This window comes from Ipomoea triloba, chromosome 1, assembly GCF_003576645.1.
Source record: "Ipomoea triloba cultivar NCNSP0323 chromosome 1, ASM357664v1".
Lineage (NCBI taxonomy): Eukaryota > Viridiplantae > Streptophyta > Magnoliopsida > Solanales > Convolvulaceae > Ipomoea > Ipomoea triloba.
The window spans coordinates 2,505,876-2,532,378 of NC_044916.1; the positions used below are offsets into that span (position 1 = coordinate 2,505,876).

The 26,503-nt window shown below is 38.3% G+C and overlaps 5 protein-coding genes across 5 annotated transcripts; 3 read left to right on the forward strand and 2 right to left on the reverse strand.

Moving 5' to 3' along the window:
- Positions 1 to 236: 236 nt before the first annotated feature.
- LOC116025268 (UPF0051 protein ABCI8, chloroplastic) lies at positions 237 to 3,498 on the reverse strand. Its single transcript, XM_031266443.1, has 2 exons — positions 1,771 to 3,498; positions 237 to 718 (listed from the first exon to the last, which is right to left on the reverse strand). The coding sequence occupies exons 1-2, from the start codon at positions 3,187 to 3,189 to the stop codon at positions 500 to 502; spliced, it is 1,638 nt and encodes a 545-aa protein (XP_031122303.1). The 5' UTR covers positions 3,190 to 3,498; the 3' UTR covers positions 237 to 499.
- A 2,379-nt stretch (positions 3,499 to 5,877) lies between these two features.
- Positions 5,878 to 7,938, forward strand: LOC116014629. Its single transcript, XM_031254615.1, has 2 exons — positions 5,878 to 5,893; positions 5,988 to 7,938. The coding sequence occupies exon 2, from the start codon at positions 6,037 to 6,039 to the stop codon at positions 7,762 to 7,764; it is 1,728 nt and encodes a 575-aa protein (XP_031110475.1). The 5' UTR covers positions 5,878 to 5,893; positions 5,988 to 6,036; the 3' UTR covers positions 7,765 to 7,938.
- Positions 7,939 to 9,029: 1,091 nt separating this feature from the next.
- LOC116016643 (mediator of RNA polymerase II transcription subunit 21) lies at positions 9,030 to 11,909 on the forward strand. Its single transcript, XM_031257000.1, has 4 exons — positions 9,030 to 9,417; positions 9,787 to 9,864; positions 10,714 to 10,765; positions 11,492 to 11,909. Exons 1-4 carry the CDS (start codon positions 9,166 to 9,168, stop codon positions 11,566 to 11,568), a joined length of 459 nt encoding a protein of 152 aa, XP_031112860.1. The 5' UTR covers positions 9,030 to 9,165; the 3' UTR covers positions 11,569 to 11,909.
- Positions 11,910 to 12,425: 516 nt separating this feature from the next.
- LOC115996325 (15.4 kDa class V heat shock protein) lies at positions 12,426 to 13,548 on the forward strand. Its single transcript, XM_031235532.1, has 2 exons — positions 12,426 to 12,645; positions 12,997 to 13,548. The coding sequence occupies exons 1-2, from the start codon at positions 12,519 to 12,521 to the stop codon at positions 13,278 to 13,280; spliced, it is 411 nt and encodes a 136-aa protein (XP_031091392.1). The 5' UTR covers positions 12,426 to 12,518; the 3' UTR covers positions 13,281 to 13,548.
- A 651-nt stretch (positions 13,549 to 14,199) lies between these two features.
- LOC116001765 (abnormal spindle-like microcephaly-associated protein homolog) lies at positions 14,200 to 23,433 on the reverse strand. Its single transcript, XM_031241703.1, has 20 exons — positions 22,631 to 23,433; positions 21,751 to 22,219; positions 21,578 to 21,663; positions 21,323 to 21,436; positions 20,974 to 21,162; positions 20,784 to 20,849; positions 20,579 to 20,629; positions 19,680 to 19,802; positions 19,474 to 19,587; positions 19,078 to 19,185; positions 18,857 to 18,989; positions 18,455 to 18,592; positions 17,953 to 18,126; positions 17,279 to 17,874; positions 16,644 to 16,821; positions 15,950 to 16,551; positions 15,571 to 15,760; positions 15,251 to 15,476; positions 14,995 to 15,150; positions 14,200 to 14,576 (listed from the first exon to the last, which is right to left on the reverse strand). The coding sequence occupies exons 1-20, from the start codon at positions 23,324 to 23,326 to the stop codon at positions 14,471 to 14,473; spliced, it is 4,515 nt and encodes a 1,504-aa protein (XP_031097563.1). The 5' UTR covers positions 23,327 to 23,433; the 3' UTR covers positions 14,200 to 14,470.
- Between the last annotated feature and the right edge of the window lie 3,070 nt (positions 23,434 to 26,503).

Consider the following 26,503-nt stretch of genomic DNA (forward strand, 5'->3'; position numbering starts at 1 on the left):
TTATGACCCTGATCCAAAACAACATTCAAATTATATACATAAATTAACATATTGTGTATCCAAATTAACTTAATGTACATTATATATTAACTACTTGTATATAATATGTTAACTATACCTTAAAAGTACATAATATGTAACTGTAAGTATATAATTTGGATAGGTTACATGGTGAACCATGTCCACAATATAACAATTGTCCCAAGCACAATTTCAATGCAGAAAGCTTCAAAGGATTCATATAAAAAAGAGGACATATCATCTTATTTAGCCATAGTTGTAAGGGTACACAATATTACAAGGGATTCAGAATTGAACTCACCAGGAAGTAATGTTTTTAACACATTTACATTGCACAATTCACCCCTTTTTCCTTGCCAGTAATATGAAATTTGACAAATTTACACATCTTAGATCCCTGGGTAATGGCTACACCTTCCAAAATTTTCACTTGGGTAAATCGGTTTTTTTTTTTATTGACTAAAAAACACCGGTGAGCCTAGCCGACCGATCCTTCAAGTTTCAAGCTCATCAACTGGTTCACTTCAGCGCCAAACTCGTCAGGAAGTTCATTGAACACGTCCCTGCAAAACCCGGAAATCATTGCTGCCATGGCCTTTTCGTAGTCGATTCCTCTCTGCTGGAAGTAGAATAATTGATCTTCGCCGATTTTTGATGTGGTGGCCTCGTGTTCAATCCGGGCAGTGGGATTCTTGGTCTGTTGAAATCATGGCACAAGCAAATATAGAAGCGGAAGATTGAATGATTGATCATTCACTTAGACAATAACGTGGAAGCAGAAAATGCTCAATCAATTATAACAGGTAAGTTTCGAGTTTATGATTTCATCACTATATGTGGATGTATTTCTACAAGCAAAGTAACGGGACAACTCAAATTAAGTAGATAATGCTCAATCACTTCGACAGAATATCGTATATGAGCGAAATATGCTCAACCAAGTATACAGAATACAATTTCATGACAATTATAAAGGCGAGTAACATAGGTGTTTCAAATCATACAACAGCAGTTTTTAGCAAATTAGCAACATAAAAGCAGCGATCAGCAGTTTTCAAACACAAGGACAATCTAGGGAAATTTAAACTGCAAGTCCTGCAGTACATTATATCTTCAAATAAGTCCACTGATTGAGTCCTGGGTTCTATAGGTGTTTCAAAAGATTATCCAGGCCAAAAATTATATAGGGTCCAGATTCCATGAGAACAAGGCTTCTTGTGAGAAGTACGAACAAATGCTAGCCATTGATATAGTATATCTAACGGTTGGAAAATAAGGAAAAAAAATAGCAGGGTTAAGTTTGTAAATTTATGAAATTGACCCCACCTTTTTTTTCTTATTCTCTAGCCATTGATCATCCTAGATGGATGACTCAGATTAGTCCACACTTCTAACGAGAAGCATAGTTCTCATTTTATCCAGATTCTCCCGAGCAGTCTTCCTAAATTGGAGCTTAGGGTTCCTTTTGGAACATATTTCTAGGAATAAAAGTTGACAGTTCCGATGATTTTATCAAGTTATTACTTACGCATACACAGGGCAATCATAGCTGATCAGGAGCCACAGAGCAACAAAGGTAGCTAAGGTGCGTAAAAGGAAACCATTGCACTAACTCAGAACATAGCATAAAATTACGAGATAAGAAAAACTAGCGAAATGGACACAGGAAAAGCGAGCCATTTACTCATTTGAAACGCAAATTAACAAAATTAAATAAAAAGGAACAATTTCATTTCATAGGAAACTTACCTGAATGTATGGGTAAGTGTTAGCCGCGGCATTATCTCCAATGAGCATAGAGTCACATTGCGAGGAGTTCCGAGCATTATCTGCACTGGACATAACTTGAACAAGTCCTCTGTAACAATTCCTAGAGTGTCCCGCTGAAATACCCTTAGAAATTATCCTGCTTCTCGTATTTTTACCCTTGTGTATCATCTTAGTCCCCGTATCAGCTTGCTGATAATTATTAGTCAATGCAACGGAATAAAACTCGCCAACAGATTCATCGCCCTCCAGAACAACGCTCGGGTACTTCCAGGTAATAGCCGACCCCGTCTCCACTTGCGTCCACGATATCTTCGACCGAGAACCAGCGCAAAGTCCCCTCTTCGTAACAAAATTAAATATCCCTCCTCTACCCTCCTCGTCTCCCGCATACCAATTTTGCACCGTGGAGTACTTAATCTCTGCGCCCTCGTGACAATACAGCTCCACCACAGCCGCGTGTAACTGATTCGTATCATACGAAGGCGCAGTACACCCTTCTAAATACTCCACAAAGCTCGAATCCTCCGCAACAATCAAAGTCCTCTCGAACTGGCCAGTCTCCATAGCATTTATCCTAAAATACGTCGAGATTTGCATAGGACACCGCGTGTTTTTGGGCACATACACAAACGATCCGTCACTAAACACAGCCGAATTCAAGGCGCCATAAAAGTTATCCTCTGGGGGCACAACTCTCCCTAAATACTTCCTAACCAAATCAGGATACTCCCTAATGGCCTCAGATATTGAACAGAAAATTACCCCGGCTTTCTCTAGGGTTTTCCTGTGTGTAGTTGCAATGGAAACACTATCAAGAACAGCATCCACTGCAACATTAGCTAACCTATTCCTTTCATTCAAAGGCACACCTAGCTTCTCAAAGTACTTAATTAGCTCAGGGTCAGCCTCATCTAAACTATTCAAAGTAGGTTTCTTTTTAGGCTCAGAATAATAGCAGATATCCTGGAAATTAATCTCGGGGTACCGATTATCGGACCATTTCGGCTCTTTCATACTCATAAACCTTTCATATGCCTTCAATCTGAACTCAAGCATCCAATCCGGCTCATTCTTCCTGGAAGAAATCAGCCTTACGGTTTCCTCAGATAGCCCCTTTGGCAGCGCAAAGGAGTCTATCTCTTGAGTGAAACCCCATTTGTAGTCCCGTTTCAGGAATTTCTGAAGCGGGTCGTCTTCGTTTGAAGTGGAAGGCGAGGGGTTTTTACCTGGGGCGTCAATCGTGGCCTTGGATTCAGCTCTGACCTTGAAATTCCTCGGATTCTGGGCTCTGAGATTCCATGATTTCGGTAGAACCTGCGACGCTTTTAGCGATTTGGGAGGCTCGCAGACCGGCTGGACTGAGAAGAGTGATATGCCTTTGGTGAGGAGAGCCGTCATGGCCGATTTGTGGCGGCGCCGCCGTGATTCGGTGGTGGAGAAAACTAGCGAGAGCGCGGTGGAAATAAGGGGAAGTTTGAGGACGAAGATGAAACGTTTTAATGCTTATATGTGAACTGAAATATTTCTGTTTTTCTGGTTTTGGATGTTTTGTGGCGGTCTTATGCTCACCACGTGCCCCCCTATATTATCCGATTTTGCATATCTCTCCCTTGATTTGTGGATATTTGAACATTGAGCCTGCTTAGAATAGGAGTTAGGCAAGTCCGCGACTCACGTAGAGGACGAATTTCACGTTCTTATCAATGACGACGGAAATAAATAAGTAATGAAAGGCTCAAATCACACATGACAACACCAATATTGGAAAAAGAGTAAAATAGGTCTATGAACTTTCATAAAAATTTTAATTAAGCTACTAAACTTTTAAAAATTATAATTAACCCTTAAATTTATAAGCATATTATTTTGAAGCATTAAAATTCAGAAATCAATCGGTACCTGCAATTACATAGTTAACAATGTAAAAAAAATTATGAGAAAACATCAAATAGACTCTCGAACTTTACTTAAAAAGTCAATTAAGTGTCTAAACTTTTGAATGTTGCAATTAAACTCATTAACATTTATTTTAGTGCAATGAAGTCAAAAATCATGTTAGTGATCTAGTGCTCAATCACATGTTACTAGGGTTTCAGAACCATTTTTGACAAAAATTTGACCGCCAGCGATCGACGCCACTTGTCATAGAAAATCGATCGCCAAATGGTGGCTTCTCCGGAGAAAGGCAACTAGTTCCGGAAAGAGGCAACCAAAACCTGGTCACCTTCTCTAGACGACCAGAACTAGTTGCCTTTCTCTAGAGAGACGACCACAAATGGTCGTCGGAGAAGGCGATCATTTTTCTATGGCGACTGGCTCCCGTCGTTAGCGATCGATTTTTGGTCAGAAATGATGTCGAAACACTAGTGATCTACTATTATAGGCCACTAATCAATTTTTGAACATTATTACACCAAAATAAAATGTTAATGAGTTTAGTTGCAATTTTAAAAGTTTAGGCACATAATTGACCTTTTAGGTTAAGCTGGAGGGCCTATTTTTCTTATAAAATTATTTAAACAATTAACATAGTTAATTCAAAAAGATATTAAAAAAAATACATTATATATATATATATATATATATTAAATATTTATTATGCAAATTTATTGTTTTAAAACAAAAAAAATCACTATAACCACGCTTAATGCCTTCAAATCCCACAATTTAATACCCACCCCACGACTCCGCGAAGCCCACAGCCCATCCCTATCTCCCACCAAGAAAAAACAAAACAACATATATTTGTCTCATAAACTAAATTTATTAATAATAATAATAAAATTATCGAAAAATCGAAAAAAAAATTCTACAGATCTCTGATTTATTCTTCGTTGCCAGAATCACATGTAAGTCTTTCTGAATTTCTGATCCTTTTTCCGTATGCATGCAGCAGATATCTATCATGCATTGGAATAATTGAGTGTTGGGTCACAGATTCCTCGTCTGACATGAAATTAACGTTGTCGATCCGCTGTAGACACGCTTCAAGAACGCATCTTTAGAATCCAGTTTGTTCTGTGTGAAATATGTGTGTTAGATTGATCATTGATATGCGCAATGGCATTTTTGGGTTTGTGTATTATAACAAATTGATTCCTTTTTTGGCCTTTTTTTAATACGATATTGAAGTATTGGGTAGAAACGGCGATGGCGTGGGTTATTGTAGATGATGATTTTGCCTGTTCAGCTGTATTTTTATGGTTTTTTTCATTTAAATTTGGCTGATGATAAGATGAGCGTATTGAATATAGTAATGCCTCTTTTTGTTCTTCTTCTGTTTAAATGTAGCTTAGTTTGTTCGACCGATCACCCTAAAGTCTTCCAACGGTGATGTGGGGTTCGAATCCCACTAGAAACCCGAGGGTCATTGGAAGACCTTTACCAATCAATCATACCTGTTGTGCATAGAGTGTACAGGCAAGGCAGGGTGTGGGAACCTTGGGCAGGGTTACGTGGGTTAGGATTGATCTGGCTTAAGCTGAGAAACCTAATGTATTTAGAAAATAAAAAATGTATTGTGTTTGTATGGGCTTGTATGTGTTTTCCTGTTTTCCTAGGAGTTTGTAGTTTACATGTGGTGATTGTCTTTGCTTATGTTGTTGAATTGCCATGAGCATTTGATGAAGCAGTAGGGAAGAAATTAGCCTGGAAATGCTGCACTCAGATTTTGAACACTGCATTTTTTTTAATTATGTTTTAGTAGGGAAATGACATTGGAACGATTTATGGGGTTTCTGCAAGTTTCTTGCGAGGAATCCCATGTAAACGCTCACGCTTGAGAGTTTCCGTTCATCATAGTTGAGATATAATGATATGATCCAAATGTGATTAGGGAAATGACCTTATGGGGTTTCTGTAAGTTTCTTGGGGGGAATCCCATGTAAACTCTCACCCTTGAGAGTTTCCGGTCATTATAGTTGAGATATAATGATATGATCCAAATGTGATTTGATTTTCTTGGCTGAATGTGGGTTGAGGAGATAATGGAGACGGCTTTGCTTAGTTTAATTCTGGGACACACAATATTGGCATAATCCTAAACATGTGAAACAAAGAAAGGGCATGGAGAAAAGGGGAAACAATGTTATTTGTTTATCCTGTTCGTGTATTCTAAATCGTTATTTGTTTCATTCTCTTTTCCGAACTATAGGTTTATTGTTTCTTAAGCGTTTGGTTGTGTTTGTCCTCTGCAGAGGAATTAATATCATTGGAATCGAGATTGGTCTTTGTAGTTTGTTACTTATGATGAATGAGCAGAGTAAGCCGGGGAATCCATCTGCCCCGGTAATACTACCGGCAAAGAGGAGACGTGGGCGTCCACGCAAAGATGGGAGTGTTCCTAAACGAGGGAGCTCTCTAACGCCCGCAACTTCTGCACCGGAGATGGTGAAGAAAACCCAAGCTGTGGAAGCGAATCAGATGGATGGTACGGTTGAAAACATGGTTGGGAGAATGGTCTCGGGTGTAATTGATGGCTGTTTTGATGCGGGTTATTTTCTGACTGTGAGGGTTGGCAATAGCAACACGTTGCTTCGTGGCGTTATTTTTCAACCGGGGCGATTCGCTCCCATTTCAGCATCAAATGATGTTGCGCCGCAGGCTAAAATGTATCAGAGAAGAGATATCCCTGTGCCCGTCCCCAACCTTCAAGGGCAGAATGACGGCATGATTCCCCAGTCGGATAAGCTCGTTAAGCAGCCCGTTCAGTTGGGACCTCAGCCCGCCATGGATGCCCAGCAAGTTTTGCCGTCTAAGCCAACATCTAGCGATACATTTGTTCTTAATAATCAGATGAACCAACCGCCCTCGGTAATGGTTCCTCAACCCGGTCCGTTTTCCATACAGATGAATAATATGTCAAGGGGTGGCTCGGGTTTTCCCTTTGGAGGAAAAATCATGGTGCATCAGAATCCCGATCAGAGACTTCAAATTCAGTCGCAACCAGGCCATCGACCTCAGAGTCTCGGGATGGTTGAACATGATGAGGTGATGCAGGTATTCGAGCTTTCAACGCAATCTGAAATGCCTAAAGTCGGTTCGGAAGGCGATAAAACCGATATGTTGCCCAGCGAAGGAACTAGCAACCAGTTATCGCAAACTCACAACCAGGCTCTAGGATCCATGGCTCAGCAGTGTTTTATGTCTTATAATTTGGAGCAGTCTAACTCTCGGCTTCCCCAGAACCCTGCTGCTGCGACAGTTTCTCAAACGGTGGATTCAGAAAGCCAAGACGTCGAATCTGAAATGGAGAAAAGCCAGTTCGATAGTGGCGAGGTTAGGCATCCGAATCACCACGAGCAGCAGCACGAAACGCCTATCAATTCTCAGCCTCCACCTATTCAAGAAAAGCCTTCTGCAATGGAGCCCGGGCCATTCGTTCATTCTGAAACCGTTGAGCTCCACCAAACTCCCATTGTTGCAGAACTTCAATTCATTTCCCAGGAACCCGAGGCTGCAGAATCTGAGCTTAAGCCGAGCGATCCCAACAATCCCAACAACGAACTAAAGAGCCCGGTTCCTGTCCACCACCAAGATCAGACACTCGAGAAACTGGGAACTACCCAAACGCCCCAACCTCTAGAAGTCGAGCACGCCAGCCCAAATTTCGAGTGCCACCACAACCCTGCAGTTGGTAACGCCCAAAATGTGCACCAAGAACTGATGAATGACGCCATGGACTTCATGATGGAAAAGCCCGCTTCTCCAAAGAACAACAACGTAACCCAACATTCCCCCGAGGGCAAGCCAATGAGCGACCCGACTGAGAACGCTATGAGAGGACCGCAGTTTTCACTGGAAAGCACTGGCCAAATTCTAACTCTTGGTATTGGAGGATCTGACAATCCAGGGAGATTTGATACCCCGTTCTACAACCCAGTTAGCGGGACAACTGACTTCGGGTTCGTCCTCGGTGACTTTGTTCCGCCCACGGGCAATCCAAACAACATGCCGGAAACTCAACATAGATGAAGATTAGCAGAACAAAATTCTGGTGCAACATAGGTGTATCAAAATGAATTGATCTTTGATGCTTTTTCCATGGGTTCCTACGAGTCTAAGTATGTATTAGGATGTTTTTTCTCTGCCTTCAGATTTAGTTGGCAGTTAACTCTTTAGTAATATGAAGTCTTCTTTACTTTTGCAGATTCCTCACTCTGACAAATCATTCTTATTTCAGTGTTTAGAACTACATTTCACATTGTCCCTTCCCTTTTGTTTAATTTGCTCAAAACATTGAGAGAAATCTATCATAATTTCAGTAATGCTGCTTGTACCTTTTGTACTTATCACAAGTGGTTCTCGCTTGACATACGTTTTGATTGAACCATAATGTTAATATGATAGTTGTTTTATTTAAACTACACCCCTCCTCACTCACCCCCTTGTCCTAATTGTTCACTTTGTGACGTGACATAACTTGATTGTTTTTTTTTTTTTTTTTTTTAATATCTCATTTTTAACTTGAGGGGTTGGCCAATGAATATAAAGAATTGTATCGTGAGAAGATGAACATCAGGGGGAATGGCCAATGAATATATCATCTATTTTGCAAATGTGTGGTGATTTTGGTTCTTCACAGCAAATAAGAATGTAGATTTGTAGCTCTTTTTTGCATAAAATGATTAATTATGAAGGAATTAACTCCTACTTTTTAAATTTATTAGAGAACCGAAATAATCACAATCTTGTAAATTTAAAGATATGTTTTGTAATTTTTTACAATGAACGACAAAAATAACCTATAGCAAATATACGAGGACCAATCCTGAGATGGATAGTTGAATGGATGGAGTAAAATTTTTGTACCTAAAAGTCACAAGTTCAATTGTTACAAACGTCCTCCCTTCCTATTGAAAATTATTACACGAGAGCATGGTTTATCAATACGCATCATTGGATAGTAACTTTATATTTTTCTCATCACCCACAAAAAAAATATTTGAGGGCCAATATTAAATTACTTATGTAATGTAACTATGTGACTATGTGAGTATGATAAATATTATGTTACATTGTTTAGTTCCAATTATGAGATTACCAAACAATGTTATATTGATGTATTCTCAAATTATACCCTTCATTTTTACTCCTTGATGTAACAGACAATGATAGATTATTGTTATCATGTGAGGTAGAAAAATTTTTAAATAAAAAATTTAAGAGTGAAAGTAAAATTGAATAGTAGAACGTGAGAGTCCATCTAATTTCCATATTTTACTCTACTTCAGTTTCCAACGTACACGATCCCAATTTATTCCCAAATCCCTAGCCCTAATTTGGACCCGAAAATCAAATTCAATAGCAATCGAGAACAAAAGCGACTCTTTCTTCCAGTCTGTGTTTCTCGTTACAGGTTCAAAATCCTGAAAGATGGACATAATATCGCAGTTACAAGAACAAGTGAACACAACCGCAGCTCTCGCTTTCAATACCTTCGGAACGCTTCAGAGGGACGCTTCTCCGGTTCGATTATCGCCTAATTATCCGGAACCTCCCGCCGCCGCTAAGCCTGCGGACGATGCTGCTGCGGCGGCGGCGGCGGCTGCAACTGCAACTGCAACGGTTAATGCCGTGGAGCAATCCAAGCTCATGGGCGCTGAACTTGTCAAAGCTGCTAAACAGGTAAACCGTTTTGGATGTTCGATTAAATGATGATTTGGTGTTTACTGGTTTACAAATATTCCCTCTTTTGAGAAAATTAAAGGAAAAGTTATGTAATCAGTAGCTGAGGTTTAGGGTTTAGGTAACGCAATGGATAGCTGGGATATTAGTTTCTATGAACTAGTTCATTACGGAGTGTAATCTTTGTTTTATTGGGGAAAAGGGAAAGAAGTTAGCATTTTTGGTTAATCTCTATGCATTATTATTAACTGCATTGGGAGATTTTACTAGGCAGAACTGATTTGATCATGTATTTACATAGATGGAAAAGGACTCAAAATAATCACTGTCTGAGAAGTTAATCATAGTCATAAGTTGTTTTACATGCAGTTTGATACATTGGTTGCCGCACTTCCATTATCTGAAGGGGGTGAAGAAGCTCAATTGAAAAGAATTGCGGAACTTCAGGTATGCGGTCAATGAAATCTTCATATCATATTTTGTGTGAAGACTAAAAAGCTTGTAGCTTGAGCATGATCAAATATCAGTTGCTGTACATGTTGGACCTAAAGGTTTGTCCTCTTCTATGAGGGGAGGAGAGGCGGATTAAAAATTGATGTTCTTCAATTAGAGTATACTTTGTTATTCACTCCTTTGCTTATTATAAGTGGAGTTATTGATGCCAGACAAGGGAACGGGAATGTCAACATGTGACAAGAGAAAATTCTCAAAGAAACAGAATAACTCGAAACATTGAATATTTCATATCATCTCCCCCATGAGCAACGCACAAAGACCCTATAAATGGGTTCTGGTAGTTCAAAAGTGCTTGAGAATAAATGCATCTAAATTAACGACCATAAGGTGCTTGTTAGGGAAAAGAGCCAGAAATTAATACTTGGAATTGTAGAAGACATTTTCATGCATGTATCTGCAGAACCAGATGCAACATGAAGGAACTTGTGCGTAAACTTGATCTCATTTGTCATTACCCATGCGTCTCGTCAAATTCGTCCCGCATCAGTTATACTGCCTTATTCCTGCTTAATATAGGACAGAAACCAAAATTTGACAGAGGGGTAATGACCTTCTCCACTTTTACGTAATGGGGGAAGGTTCCCTTTACCTCATTTTCTGATTTTCTTATCATCCTCTATGACTCTTTCACATCAACTAAACACCATTACTCTCTAGGCATTCTACTTTTAAAGTAAGGCATTTATTAGCACCTAATGGGATTTTAGCTTCTTTGTTATCCCAGTAAGAAATCTGTTGACTTTATGTAAAAAGCAATGCTTATGGATATGTGCTTTGCAGGCTGAGAATGATGCAATAGGCCAAGAACTTCAAAAGCAGCTCGAAGCTGCAGGTACAGACTGAGGACTCCTACTTGTCATTCTAGAGGGCCTTATATATTATATTGTTGCATTATGGATCTATTTTGATGTAGTTTATCAACATAATTATAATTAAGCCTTGTGTTTATTTTGACGTAAAGGTAACAATATGGATCAAGTCTACTTCAAGTAGTGTCAACAATAAGCTATCATACACAGTGATATTTTTGTGCATGATTAACATGATGTTTATCATGTTTTAAATGAATTATGACACAATGAAGAGCAAACACTCGATGTTGTATAGGATAAAGGGCTTTGTAATAGAGGTGGTAAGGAAGTAATGATGAATAAAATTGCATTGATGGGGACCCGGCCCAATTCAAGAAAGGTGGTTGTAATTTGTATTGGTGAAATGGGGTCTAAACATTTTTTATCATTTTGCCCCCACAGTTTCGGTACGAGGCTTTTGCATGCTCCTGTATTTACCTACTTTGACAACCCTATCACTTGGGAATCTTCATCCTTACTGTGTGCTCCTGTATTTACCTACTTTGACAACCCTATCACTTGGGAATCTTCATCTTTACTGTGTATCATTCCGTTTTTAATAATGCATTCTTTAATTCAGTTTGTTGTCCTACTGTTTGGTATTTGCATATTTTTACTGCATATAATCTAGTATTACAAACTCAGAGGTGGTTAGTGGAATGATTTTTACTTATTCTGACTGATATTTTGGATGATATTTGTACCAGAAAAGGAGCTGAAGCAGGTTCAAGAGTTGTTCAACCAAGCATCAGATAATTGCTTGAACTTGAAAAAACCAGATTGAAGAATGTGGGTATAATCAAATATCTGTGAACTGCATGAGGTCTGAATTCAAATTTTGCAATGAAAGCAGAATGCCCTGTTTCTGATTTATATTCCTTTCTATATATATCAAGATTTTCTTTTTTGGGCACAACCTGCAAAGATAAAAGTATTCTGGGCACTGCGAGTTGTTATACCATGAACTAGGGTCTACCTTGCAAGGTGGATCTTGATCCTAATATGTGTATTTTTAGTATCGAAATGTAGACTTTTAGAATTTAAATTCTGTTTCTAAGTCAAAACACATAAATGGTGTATGTTAACATTTTGTGTTTGTAGTATATAAATTGTGAATTTTTAAAAGATCAAATTGTGAACATTCAAAATTCGGATCTACTTTACAAGGTGGACTCGGGTCAACAGAATAATTTGCGGGGCACTACAATATCCCATAAACAATATGTAGCAACTTTAAAAACAAAAAAGTAAAAATAAAATGAAAGATAACTTCATGGCATTAAAAGAGTGTTTTTTTGGTTGGCTTTTGTATTTTATTAATTATATAATTCGTGTGGAACGAAATGGTGACAATAAAAAATAAGAGAAAATAGCATTTAAAAAATTTGTGAACTACTAAAAGATTACACCGCAACTACTATGGTGCAGTTTGCATTTTAAGGTCTGTTCGCACCTGATTTTATATATATATATATTAATTATGTATATGTATGTATTTATGTATTCAAGTTGAGGTTCAAATGGGCAAAATATCTCGAGTCTTGGGTAGCAAATCATCATAATTTTATATTCTGAAGGCAAGTTGGACCACTAACAGCCACATGCCTTTAGCCATGCTTATAAAAGGGTGCAAAGTATCTGTTTCTTCAACCAACCAACCATCCATTTACTAAAAAAAAATCTCTTCCCACCATCATCATCATCATTCATCACCAAGGAGATAGAAGATAGAAGATGGAGTTCACTGCAGGCTTCCATCCATCTTCATTGCATTCTTTCTTCAACTATCATCTCCTCCCTGAAAATTATGTTCATTGGAGACAGACTCCTGAATCTCACATCTATTCTGCTGATCTTCCAGGTAACCCAGATTCTCATATATAGTTCATCGGGGCTAATAGACTTATCCCACGAAAAGTTAAATTTGTAATTTTATAATTATTACTTACTCCGTACTAAATTAACATCTGGCCAACTTGAATAAAGTGTTTCTTTTTAATTTCCACTAAAATAACTTTAATATTGTCATATTTAAGAAATTCTCAACTAAATTGAAGTATATACTTCATCTCAACTCAAAGCTTAAAGCTTGTAGTTAGATTGTACATTTATGTTTATATATATATATATATATATATTTTATGCTCAACACTTTCCATGTTTTCCGGTGGATTATGAGATGAGTTTTATTGGCACATATATACATATACAGGGGTGGAGAAAGAGAAAATAAGGGTGGAGGTTGAAGATTCAAGGTATCTTATAATAAGAACTGAGGGCGGGAACGACGTCGACGATGAATCAACGCCGCCGGCGACAAGAAGCTTCATGAGGAAGTTCCGGCTGCCGGGAATGGTTGACGTCGACGGGATCTCCGCCGGCTACCGGGACGGAGTGTTGACTGTCACAGTTCCCAGATCCTTTGTGAGGGGACGACTCCTCATTCACCCTACACATGTTTTGGATAGCCTTAGTTTTGGTGCGAGTGCTGCTTAATTAATTCACTCAAATTTATGGTTTTTTTGAATGGCAATGAATCATGATTATTTTGAATTTGGTTTTCTTTAAAAAAAAAAAAAAAAAAAAAAAAAGCTCCTCCTAAGAGCAATGTACAGCTTTTGTTTGGTGACTTTGTTGGTGTTGTATAATCCCTGTCTTGTTTTAATATTTTGTTTCTTGTACAGTATATAATATCTTCATAAAATGATGCACGTGTAATTGAGACAGCGCTTCATTGATCAACTAATACAAAATAAATTGAGAAGTTTTAATTTACCTTATACGGAGTATAATTTATCATCTAGATCTGTCTTTAAGATAAGAACAATGAATTAATTACAATAACAAATAGTTAGGGCAACCACAATAATAATTTTTAGTGTGATTTTTGAAGAGACAATGTTTATATGGAGGAGAGAAGGAAGGGAGAGAGCAGAAACAAGTCTTATTCAAAGACTTGGTTGGTTTTTTATCTTCAAAGTGGGACCCACTCCAAAAAAATTATCTCATTTGCACCTCTAGTCGAACGTGTGCACTCCACGCGCCCAATTAATCTGACAATATTTTTAGTTCCTCACATCTTTTTTTTAATTGCACTTGCAAAAATTCTTCAAAATCTATAATTATTGTGAATGCTCTTAAGAACAAGAAATTCTTGAATACTACATGGGTATGTATAAAAAAAAAAAAAGCAATTAAACTTCAAATTAAAAGAAAATCAAATAAATATTTAAACTCGATCATATATATTAAAAAAAAAATAAAAATGGTCAAGTTAGCATAGACAATTTATGGTTAATTACATCAGCAACATGCAAAAATTCATAACTTTATACAGACAACTTGATAAAATTAGTAGAAAGGCGGCAGCAATATGTCAAGTCATATCAAGTGATACACTTGCCCACTTGCCCCAATGGATTGGTCGGTCCAAAAAAGGCAATAATCCAAACCAAAATCAATAAAAATGAAAGATTTGAAAATCAACCTTACAACTACATTCACGTGACTGGTGAATATAATAATACAATGTAGGGTAGCGGTGCATGTATATCACAGCTGCACAGGGGGGACAACAGCCAAACCCCAACAAAGTGCACAATTAGCATTGGAAAGGATATTTAGATTATAATACACAAATACACTCCGTTTCTAAGCTAAAAGAAAACAGATTGCAGGAGAATCATTCATTTGGTTGAATTTGGGTTGGATGTTTTGATCAACTCTAAGAGGTCTACAGCCTCTCTTAGTCTTCTGTCAACCTGTTCTCTGATTGCAACAGCTTGAGTAGTCCTGCATCATTTCAATTAAAAGTCTAAGCCAGTTGCACAATTATTTTTATATATTAGATGTTCAACACGTCTCATCACACGTGCAGGCTGATTGCAACACATGGACTATAGTTTTTTTTATCAGGTGACAGGAAGATATTCAAACATATGACCTTTCACATAGAATTAGCTCTGATACTAAATTGAAGCACGTGCTTCATCTCAACTAAAAGTCTAAGCTAGTAATTGGATTGCATATTTATGTTTATATATTAGATGCTGAACAAGACAAAACATGAGCCAATTTTATTTTATTATTTTGAAAAATAAATTTATGTAAAAAATTATTGAAACTTGAAAATCAGAGACAGGTTGAAGTAATTATTATTTTTTTTCAAAATAAAATCATAGAGAAGGTTTTTGAAACTTGAAAATCAGACCTTTTATCATTTTTTGCCTTCCTTGAAAGCTCTTCCACGTGATTGTGTAGCCTCTTTACTAGAGCAGGTAACTTGTGGGCAGCTTCAATGCCTTTGCGGTGCAGAAACAGTTTCTTCAAAACCTCAGCAGCAATGAAATACCCCTCCTCTTTGTTTCTGACCAAAATTCACACACCATAAACATTCTAACCTTTGATAATTAGGAATAAAAAAACATCATCTTTGCATCATTAGAAGTAACTTAACTTTAACAAACCTTAATAACTCCCACAAAATAATTTCTACAGATCCACTAGATTTGATGAGGACTTCAGTCAAATGCGGATATCGAGTGAGGTTTCTAAGGATGGAAAGTGCATGCTTCAGGACTTCCTGATCAGGAATGCTACGGCTGACAGAGCGGATCAGCTTTAGCAGAATATCAATGGCCCCCGCGGCAACAAGTTCTTCGCAACACTTCTGTGAGTGTTGTGTGGCCATGTCTAGGCAATGCCAACAGAAGAAATTACAACTTTACAGACATCTAAAGAAACCAGCATAGCATAGTAGCAATTACTTGACAGTATATAAACTCACCTAAAGTTGCACAAGTGTGGAGGATGCCACTTACACTTTTTGTATTCAGAAGTTCTGATAATGCAGCAAGAAGTCTATTAATTAAACGCATACCATCATTAACATTTGCTGCAGATTTTTGCACTCTTAAACGCAAATCAAGAAGCTGCCCTTTTAGGTCTTTCCTCGCGAGGTAAGCTTTCATATATGACTGCATTCAAAAACAAGAATGAAAATGTGAGCAGCCACATGTGCAAGATGAAAAGTTGGAGAAATTTTACTATGACATAATTTTCAAGTTGGTGGAAAGAGTTTAGAATTTTCATCTTATTCATGGTAGCAGCAAACGATTAACATAATCTTTAGGAATGAATGAATACCAATAAAGAGGCATACTAACCTGGATCACAACAATCCTGTCTCTTTCCCTTGAAACCCTCTTCCTGGCAATCCATCCTCGAAAATGTGATTGGATAACAACTGCTGATTTTTCCATGTGTCTTTCCCTTGACCTCTTCCTTGCAATCCATCCTTGAAAATGTGATTGGATAAAAACTGCTGATTTTTCACTGCGTCTTTCCCTTGAAACCCTCTTCCTGGCAATCCAACCTCGAAAATGTGATTGGATAACAACTGCTGATTTTTCCATGTGTATTTCCCTTGACCTCTTCCTTGCAATCCATCCTCGAAAATGTGATTGGATAATAACTGCTGATATTTCCCTGTGTCTTTCCCTTGAAACCCTCTTCCTGGCAATCCATCCTCGAAAATGTGATTGGATAAAAACTGCTGATTTTTCCCTGTGTCTTTCCATTGAAACCCTCTTCCTGGCAATCCATCCTCGAAAATGTGATTGGATAAAAACTGCTGATTTTTCACTTTGTTGTCTATGTAACAAAACAGCTCTCCACCACCTTTGTATCTCTACCACTGATTGCAGAAATAGTCTCAATTCAGAGGTTTTCGAACTGCTATTTGAAGTCCTGCAATAGCATGATGAACCTGCAATGCAACAAGTAAAAGGCTAGTTACAGTAACGCTAAAAAATTAACTGGGAAGGCAAGCATTTCTATATCAAGAGAACCAGAAACTACCTAGAAGCCGCTTTCTAGCGATCTCTCCTCTGACAAGCCGTTGCATTTCAGTAGCAGCATACTTTTGGGAAAGGAATGCCTTCCAATATATCATGCAACGGACTGCACTTTGAATTCTGACAGCAGCTGCCTTCTGTAGTGAAAATTCTTTCCTTCTTATCCACCCACGGCAATGACTCTGGATGAATAACATACAACATTGAAAGTCAAATTCTTTGAGCAATGTACTTCATTCAAGCACACAACTTGCCAAGAGAAGGTAGGTTTTCATAGCATCAGCATCTATGTACCTAATCAAACATGTGAGGCATAATCTCTAGGTATTGGCACCAAATTACAGTATGAAAATGGCTTCAATTATACATGTATACATGAGGACATTCTCATAATGTACTATAGTACAAATCTATAATGAAAGACAAGGTTAACTGCACTTGGAGAGTAGCTACTTAGAATTAAGAATTTTTTTAAAAGAAAATGATGCACCATATTCTAATCCTCTTAATAGATAAAAGAGTGAAAAATGCAAACCTGAAATCTTTATTTTTGACTGTTCCTAAATCCTAATAGTCAAGGATGATAGAGAATTGTGTCTACCATGCTGCATAGGCAGCTGATATAGGGTCAATAGTTACCTGAATCTTAATAATAAGACATCTACACCTATTAAAATCTCTGCAAGCAATCCAGTGACGAACATATGCCTGAATAGTAATCGCTGACATAACTTCACATCTGTAACGCTTAAAATCCCTCATACATCTCATGGAACGGAAGATACTCTGGACTTGTATTATTGTTTGCTTCTGATTAATGAACAACTTCCTCATCAACCAACCACGATAGTGACTTTGAATTTGAATTGCTGCAGAGTGTCTAGTCTGAAGAAACAACTTTTGGTTTCTGTATGCTTTCCAAGAACGCTGTATGGATAAGGCTGCTTTCATTTGACAATCCTTTGCCTCATTTTCCTTGGACAATTCTAAAGATTTATCTACCTGAGCAACCATGTTTGCAAACATAGACTGAGCTATCCTTCTGCGGATGTACTTCTGAGTGACAATGGCAGCATTGATAAGATGAGATGTAGACAAATCTTGAATTTCTTTACTTCCACCCAGATGTTGGGTTTCTACAGATTTTTTCAACTTCATAATATCTTGGCCATCAACCTCAAGGTCTGCATATTTGCCGAAATTTACCAAATGGTTCTTCCCATTCTCCGACTCAACTGATAAGATTAGACTATTAGAGAAACAATCAATATGAATTACAAGAGAAGAGATACATAAAATACAATAGCACATACAATTCAAAGATCCCTGAGCTTCCCTTTGATTGGGCATCTCGATTAATGATTTCTTCCTGGTCAACCAAGCTCGTATTACAGCTTGCAAGAAAGAGGCAGTGCACTTAATCCTCATATATCTATGTTGTTCAACTGACCGTCTGAAATGAGACTGAATTATTTTTGCAGCATTTTCTGAATCAATAACAAAAATATCTTTCAGATAATAGTCCACGAAAAAGTGTGACTAATTTCAAACATATAAATCATGCAAGATGATAAGAGAATAATGAAAGTCCACAATATTCTGAAGCAATTAGACATTATAAGTAGAGGCATACTTCAGACTTGTCCATCTTCTATTGTTCCTTTATATCATTAGATTCACTTTACATATTCTATCAATGAACAAGTGGACAGGGATTTTATGGCTTCAATACAACAATACTCCCAATCACATGACTGAGAATAAGTTGAAAGGATAAATTTTCAAAATAAACAACAAACATTAAAAGAAACATACCTCTTTCAGGGCCTCCAACTCCTTTACAAGTCAAAAACTCTTCTTGTGTCAGATTTACTTGCTCCAGACCACTTTTATTATTTCGTTGAGCCATCTCTTGCCACCAGGACATTATCGCCTTGAAATTTCTTGTAGCATCTTTTATCAAAGGCAAGGTTAAAAGAAGTTCAGAAATTAGAAATGAAAGGCGTTGATTTAGAGAGAATATTGACAGGGTAGAAGTAGGAAAATGATATTGCTATTTGAAAATCTGAAGCTTTCTGCTCAAAAAGTGAAAAAGAACCATAAAATATAATGTTCATGGAAACAATGTTTTTTCAGTCTCATGCACAATATGCAAAGCAAACAAATTGTCATGGCTAAAATGAATGACCAGAAATGTAAACAAACATGAATAATAACCTTCAGAAGAGTGAATTCTTTCTTCTTGCTTCAGGTCTGCTTCAGAATTCATAAACCATTGGTCTTTGCTTAACCGTCTCCTTTCAGGACTTTGACAATTAAAACCCAACAATTTATGAAAGTTCAAATGGTCCTGGCAAAAAGTGAATAAAAGTGATTCTCTAAAATTTGGACTATCATATTCTAGCAATATTTAATAAAGAAAGTATTATGAATACTACCGTGTTTCTTTTAACAAGCAGTTGAAAAGACAGGAACACCAAGAGTATAACCACACTGCGATCATTGCATGCACCATTACTTTCCAGTATGTCACTGACTTGTAAAACCTGCATCATATATGCTTATACGCACAAGCTTGGGAAAAAAGGATAATGCTGACAACCAAGTGCCAATTACAATTGCAACTGAAACAAAGAAGACACAAGCAGTATAATGGTCACAAAAAGTATCACTTATTTTCGTTAACAGAGGCAATGAAGAGGTTTTGCTCCTTAATGCAGCAATGGTTGTGATTCTTTTGACATTATCTACTTATGCGAATTTTTATGAAGACAAATCTGAATCAGGATCAGTGTCTACGCGACAATAGTTAAATTGTTCTAATACATTCTTACCTCTGGGAACTTTCCCAACAAGGATGGCAGCTTTTGGGATAAGATGAAATTGTGTACTGCATCTGTATAATCAATTGCAGATACTATGGAAACTTCTTCTGTTTGATCAAATGCCTGTAATATTATAAGGCAGGATTTAATAACATGCATCACAATAGCAATAGAAAGTAATATAACAAAGGAAAGACTGAAAGAGACTGCAAAACCTTAAATGAACAAGAACAGTGAAGTTCCTTCCTGAAGTAAAAATCAAGCAAGCACCACATAGCTTTTCCATCAACCAACAAAGAAAAAGTCTCAACCTTAAGATCATAACTCTCGCAAATTGCCTAAAACAGCCAGATTTGTAACATTTAGAATGTACAAGTACATGAATCAATAAGAAAGCATATGCACCCATGCAAGACATTCAACTTCTTATTCTCTACAACCTTAGTTCATGTGTGGTTGAAAGAATTAGGCTACATGCTGCAACTCCAATGCAGATAGTTTATGGTAGCAGCAAGTTTGGGTATGCATTCGATAGCAAGAGAAACACACATGTATGGTTCCATACAAAATGTATTTATAGACAAAATGGGGTCAAAGAAGAACTAATACAAAGAAGTAATGAAACATGTAGTAAAGAAGCCAGTCCATAAAAAAACCACATAATCCATTTCTAACACTAGAGATCAGACAATGAACAGCCATGAGAACCCCTATCACTATCCAATTATTCTTCATCAAAATTTTCTCAGCTCACTTTTGTAATTAATACTTTAAAAAGCTTTTTTTCCCTTGAATAAAATGAAGGAGTCACTTAATGCTTTCTCAAAGACTCAAACCAATTTCCTTGGAGAAAGCATGAGATAAACTCGCTCTGAATATTCGGAAAAGTGAAGAGAATGAAATATACTCATTGTGCAAAAGTTGAATTTCTTTTGTGCTTAACAGCTTTGGCATACATCTTGAAAGTAGCATACAAAAATATGTTTTTTTTTAAATAAATATTAAAATTGAAAAGAAAACTAGCACAAACTAAACAGGCTATGAAAATAACAAGATTGATACTTGATAGATTAAGAAAAGCATTACTGCAGATTAGATTTGCTATCAATATTACCTGGATCCATCCCAGAAGCATATCCAAGTGAGTGTGACCCTTTGAGTATTTCTACAAAGCAACAGGGAGTCAATATGATATACATACATACATACATGCATGTATGTACATAAGTAACATCTTGTAAAATCTGGAACAATTTGACATGAACAAATATTGCAAATTTATTATTTTGAAAAGAAATAAAAATCCAACTAACACCTACCCATGGAACTCCTTGTATTTTACAAATTTCCTCAGCCATGAGTGTCTTGTTGATTAGAAGTGGCAACTGCAAATTAGATGACAGAGTTGGTAAAAGATATGGTAAAACTACACTAAATTCCATTCCAGACGGTAATAAATTCATTATTAAAAGATTATGAAAACATTAAGACAAAAACAAAACAAAACACCTGCAAGTGCACAAACATGTTCCATAGCAGGGAAAGGATGAGCTCCTTATCTCCATTAACAACATCTTCTGCCATAATAGTAGTTCCATCTTCATCTAGTAATGGTACACCAGCCTGCTTCACATATTGCAGCACTGCACCACAGTTAATCAAACACTTTTTGCGGGTGTCTGATGGAACCACCATTTTCTGATCAGAAACAAGAAATCAAGAATGAGCAATGCAGAACCAACAAAAGTTTCAATTGCCAAAGCCATAATGATTGTTGGTCATATCAATGACAACAAAACTGAAAATTTAAAAGCAAGAACGAAAACAAAGGGAACAGAATGTACAAAATTAAGCTGACCATTAAGATAGATGGATCATGCTGCAGGAGCTGAACAGCTCTACAAAGTCGTACACCATCTTGAAGATCTTCAAATATATCCTCCACCTTAAATTGATACTCAACCAAAGGATTCTGCACCATTAGAAAAGTATATCCCCAATCTGATCAGAAAACAATTCCCACGTCTCAGCCAATACATTTTCCAAACTGATATAATACTAAAAACCCATAATATAAGACCAACCAACTCAGCAGCATATGGAAGTGGCTTACCTGTTGATAATTTGCTTTAAATCCAATTATGACTAGATGTGCAAGAAGGTTACCCTCGCCATGCATCACATCCGAAGATAAGAACTCTAAATTTTTCCAGAAATAAAAAATCAATAAATATTATTGGAAACAAACTGCAAAAGAAGAATACAAAGTATAAAGACAGAAATTACCATTGATCAGTTGATTGCTAGATTTAACATGCGATTGCAAAGAGAATAGCAGAGGGGATCCCCCATCTAATCCATCAATACCATATTTACAAGGAAGACTGCTTTGACATTTAGCTCTATCAAGCACAAGAACAAGCAACAAAAATCTTTTTAAGATGACATTCCCCAACTTCTCATAGTAACCAGGCCTGAATAAACCCTCAACCAACTTGTTATAAGCATATGTTTTTGCTAAACCAACATGTGAGAAAAACTGCTTCTCGATCACCATCTTCAAGAATGCAATTTCCTGCTCAGAATTGACATCTCCATTTGGCAACAAGGAGTCACCACCTAAAATTATGTACAATCCAATCCGAAGCCAAAAGGGGTTATAACACATGAGAGTTTTCAATGCTTTCTCCTTCATTCCAACATCAGTAACCATGGGACAGTGCACTCTCATTTTCAATCGACCATCATCAATATTCTGAAACATTGGCACATTCAGACATAAAAAGTTAATGATTTATATTCAATCTCATGAATAACACAACTGATTGCAATTCTAACTCATTATATGAACAATATGAACTTGCTCATGTGTCTTAGACAAAATTTAGCAGGAATGAACCACTCTAATGAGTCAGATTACCAATGTCAGTTAATTTCCCAGAAATTATTCTTCTACAAGTAACTAACCTACTCTACGTTCAGCTCAGAGTCTCAGACATTCACCACATATTAATCAACAACTCACAGAACGTGCATGGAAAGCAATAGGCCATTGCAAAATTAGTCATTGAAGTTCACTAATTTATGCTAAAATATAACTTATGATATCATCCTTGCGCAATTAACAGGAAAAAAAATTAAAAAAATAAAATAAAATTTGGCAAACCTTTGCTACTTGAGTCATGGTAGTGAATAGCTCCTTACAGCTTCCCAAGCTCAAGTAATTCCTCATTCTTTCCTTCAAATCATCAAAGCTGCAAACGTCAAGCAACGAAGCTTTCAACCCCGAGAACATTGAATCCTGAAAAGCTCCTGTTTCTTCATTTCCCGTACCCCTCCAGGACACATTCCTCGGCCTCTTGGGATCCCTCCACGGTTCACCAACACCAACCCTACATCCCGAGCTGCTCTCCCTCTTCCCACTAACCACAACCCCGACCTCACCATCACCACAACGCTCAAACCCTCCGGTGAACCTCGACACATCACATCCGCAAGACCTAGGGTTCTCAAACAGGAAATTCAGCCAAACAGCGAGCGACTTCCCCAAAGACTTCACGGACTTCTCCTTGCTGGTCAAAGCCTTCCGAGCTGACTTGGACTGCTCGAGCTCGAAGGCCTTCAGCTTCCGCGCCGCTTTGCTCTTCGCGGCTGAGCTCTTCAGCACGCGGCGCCCGCGAGCGGAGGACGCCGGGGTGGCTTTCGAGGCCGTGAAGAACTGAGGAGAAGACTGGAAGTTGAAGCTCCGTAATGGCGGTCTTGGGGTTTTGAACGCCGAAGCTTCCCTCAGAAGTGAAGATGCCGAAGACGACGGCGACGGCGACGGAGGGAACAGATTTTGCGATTGCCTCTTTCCTTCCATTTCCGCATGTGAAACTGCGATTTCGGAGAGAGATTTTTGGGAATCGATGTCCGAAAATGGGAATGGTGAACGCCGGAGATCCGGTTCAAATTTGAATCCGAATTTTGGCGGATTTTTTAGTAAGTAAAGTGAGTCTATAATTTCAAAATGTCCTCGGATCCTCTTCTCTTTTCTTTTTAACCCCCTTATATACTTTGTAATTTAAACAGTTGACCCACTAAAACTATGTAATTATATCATTACTGATGCTTTGAGCCGTTGATAGGGCATAGGATGTTCAAATTTGAGTGAAAAATGATCGAATCAATATAATATAATTTAATTAATTATTTTCTGTTTCAAAGTGTTAATTAACCAAATTAATTTGTGTATACCAAAAAAAAAAAAAATTTAACGGGGGTGTCTGGTGTGCCAAACGCGCATCAAGTAAAGCTTTTTTTGTGAGGTCATGACTGAATTAGAAGGGAGAGAAATAGGAGGGAGAAGTGATGATGTTGGGAGAAGAGAAAAGAAAGAGAAATCAAAAAAAGAAAGAAAACAAAATTAACGGGGGGAGGGGGGACCTGGTGCGCCAAACGTGCACCAAGCAAAGCTTTTTTATTTTTCTTCTTCTTCCGACCTCATCACTCCTCCCTCCTATTTCTCTCCCTTCCAACTCGGTTATGACTCCACAAAAAACTCTTCAGAAATGATTGACGGGGTTGCTCCATTATTTTGAAATATGCATGTGTCCCTTTGAGTAAGAGGCATTTAAATAAAAATGATGACATTGTTTGTATACAAGTCCATCAATTTAAATAAAAATGCGATGATATTTTTGTAAATATATTAACTGACTTACCTCCAACCCCTTGCTTTACTTCATGAATGATAAAATTTTTCAAAGACTTTGCAATCCCTGTGATTCCGTGAAGGGAAACGGGGATGCATGACGGATTAGAGAGGCCCCGGCCTATTGTATAGTCTCGTCATTTATATCGTGATTTACACATTTATTATGAAAAGTAACAGTTATGTCATCGTCGTTTATATCGTGATTTACACATTTATTACACATTTTTCTCTCTCGCCGTCTTTCGCGAGCGTTTTCCTCTCCTCCCTGTGAGAAGCTTGGTTGTTTGTGTGTTGCTTTCTTTTGACTCAATGGATCTTAATGGGGCTGCGTCTGCCATGGCGACCCTTACTCTTGCCGGCCTTGACGACGATGACAATACGCGTCAGATCGGTAACGTTCCTGTTTGTGCTACTGATGACGGATCAGAGTTTTATGCTGTCGGTCGGCTCGTGACGGACAAACCTGTAAAGTTGGCTTTTCTCCGGGATACTATGGCGTCTGTATGGCGGCCTGCGTTTGGTATGAATGTCAGAGAACTTCAGCCTAGGCATATTGAGGATGGCCCGTGGACGTATGAACAGAATCTTCTAATCCTTCAACGTACCAATCTAGACGTCGATCCCGATTTGGTGGAGTTAGACCATGCAGAGTTCTGGATTCAGGTGCATGGCCTCCCTGCTGGATTGAGATCCGAAGCTGTACTAAATGCTGTAGGGGGCTTTATTGGTCGTGTGGTACTGATGGACGAACGGAACTTTGATGGTTCCATGAGAATCTTTTTTCGAATCCGGATCGAACTGGAGGTCACGAAGCCTTTGAAGAAGGGCATGAGGATTAAGAAAGATGATGGTGAATGGGTAAGGGTGGAATTTAAATATGAGCGTCTGCCAACTTTTTGTTTTATTTGTGGTGTGCTTGGACACGGTGATCGCTTCTGCCATAAGAGAGGCCATGGAGTGCATGCGGTTACTGAGAAACAGTATGGCCCTGAACTGCGCGCTGGTGGTCGGCGCAATGCTCCCATGCGTGGCCAAACGTGGGTTGCGCCGGAGACAGTGGTTGAGCGCCGTGAGTGGGCGGCGCCGGGTGCTAGGGTTCAGAATGATATTAATGGTAATAGTTCTCAGAATATCCTTTCTAATTCACTTGCCATGCAGGTTCACGATTCTTTTACGGAGACCTCACATGGTAAGTCTGTTAACCATAATGAATCTTCCAGTACAAAGCACATGACTACCTCACGTGATAGTTTGGCTAGTCACGAAGGTATTATTTTACTTTACGACCAGAAGCGTAAGCGTGCAGAGAATGAAGATAATAACACCGAGGCTGGTGAAGGTAACATGGATGTTGATACTATTGTGTCAAAAAACTTGTCTTTGGCGGGAGCTGGTGTGGTCCAGTCCCGCCCAACTCAATGAGTTCACTAAGCTGGAACTGTCGCGGCCTTGGCGACCCGCGCACAGTTCGAGAAATATTGGCCTTAGAAGCTAAGGTCAAGCCGCATTTTATTTTTTTAATGGAAACGAAGGTTAGGCAGATTCATGCGGAAAGTTTGAAGGCGAAGTTGAAGTTTGATGGTATGTTTTATGTAGATGGTGGTGGTTTAGGAGGAGGTTTGGCCTTGCTCTGGAGAGATAATGGTGTCGCAAGTTTGTTAAGCTATTCGAAGAACCACATTGACATCCAAGTAACGTTACCTGGCTCCACTCCATGGCGTTTGATGTTTTATTATGGTTTTCCTGAGAGGAATCGACGACAGCAAAGTTGGGACTTCTTACGTGCGTTAAAAGCCAAATCTGATTTGCCTTGGTTAGTGGTTGGGGATTTTAATGATCTTGCATCTCCAGCTGAGAAACGTGGCATCCACCCGCACCCTACAACACTCATCGAAGGTTTTAACCAGGCACTTGAGGATTGTGGTCTCTTTGACTTAGGGATGAGGGGAAGGAGGTTTACATGGGAGCGGGGAAGGGGTTCTGTGAATTGGGTTGAAGAGAGGCTAGATAGGGCGGTTGCAATGGCTGAGTGGTGTGAATTGTTCCCGCAAGCTACAGTTTATAACCATGATGTCTTAACTTCTGATCATTCGGCCCTTGCTGTAGAGTTGGATGGTCCGAGAGTAACTCGAAGTCGTCGTCGGTTTATGTTTGAAAACGCATGGTTGACGGATTCTGGTTGCAAGGAGATTGTTATTAACTCATGGAACTCATCTGTGGGTGATACACTGCCTATGCGTCTTGACAAGTGTAGTAATGATCTCAAGAGGTGGGGTGGGGACTTTGTTAAAAAGATTGGAAAGGAGATTGAAGTGATACAGTCCCAGTTGAATTTGCTGAGAG

What these genes read in the sequence shown, in the direction of transcription:
- LOC116025268 (XM_031266443.1), bottom strand. Translation starts at nt 3,189, where the DNA reads ATGACGGCTCTCCTCACCAAAGGCATATCACTCTTCTCAGTCCAGCCG. An exon ending in ACACTTACCCATACATTCAG is followed by an intron (nt 719 to 1,770) that starts GTAAGTTTCCTA and finishes TGATTTCAACAG; the next exon opens with ACCAAGAATCCCACTGCCCG.
- LOC116014629 (XM_031254615.1), top strand. Translation starts at nt 6,037, where the DNA reads ATGATGAATGAGCAGAGTAAGCCGGGGAATCCATCTGCCCCGGTAATA.
- LOC116016643 (XM_031257000.1), top strand. Translation starts at nt 9,166, where the DNA reads ATGGACATAATATCGCAGTTACAAGAACAAGTGAACACAACCGCAGCT. An exon ending in TTGTCAAAGCTGCTAAACAG is followed by an intron (nt 9,418 to 9,786) that starts GTAAACCGTTTT and finishes TTTTACATGCAG; the next exon opens with TTTGATACATTGGTTGCCGC. An exon ending in AAAGAATTGCGGAACTTCAG is followed by an intron (nt 9,865 to 10,713) that starts GTATGCGGTCAA and finishes TGTGCTTTGCAG; the next exon opens with GCTGAGAATGATGCAATAGG.
- LOC115996325 (XM_031235532.1), top strand. Translation starts at nt 12,519, where the DNA reads ATGGAGTTCACTGCAGGCTTCCATCCATCTTCATTGCATTCTTTCTTC. An exon ending in CTATTCTGCTGATCTTCCAG is followed by an intron (nt 12,646 to 12,996) that starts GTAACCCAGATT and finishes ATACATATACAG; the next exon opens with GGGTGGAGAAAGAGAAAATA.
- LOC116001765 (XM_031241703.1), bottom strand. Translation starts at nt 23,326, where the DNA reads ATGGAAGGAAAGAGGCAATCGCAAAATCTGTTCCCTCCGTCGCCGTCG. An exon ending in ATGATCCATCTATCTTAATG is followed by an intron (nt 21,163 to 21,322) that starts GTCAGCTTAATT and finishes GTTTCTGATCAG; the next exon opens with AAAATGGTGGTTCCATCAGA. An exon ending in ACATGTTTGTGCACTTGCAG is followed by an intron (nt 20,850 to 20,973) that starts GTGTTTTGTTTT and finishes TCTAATTTGCAG; the next exon opens with TTGCCACTTCTAATCAACAA.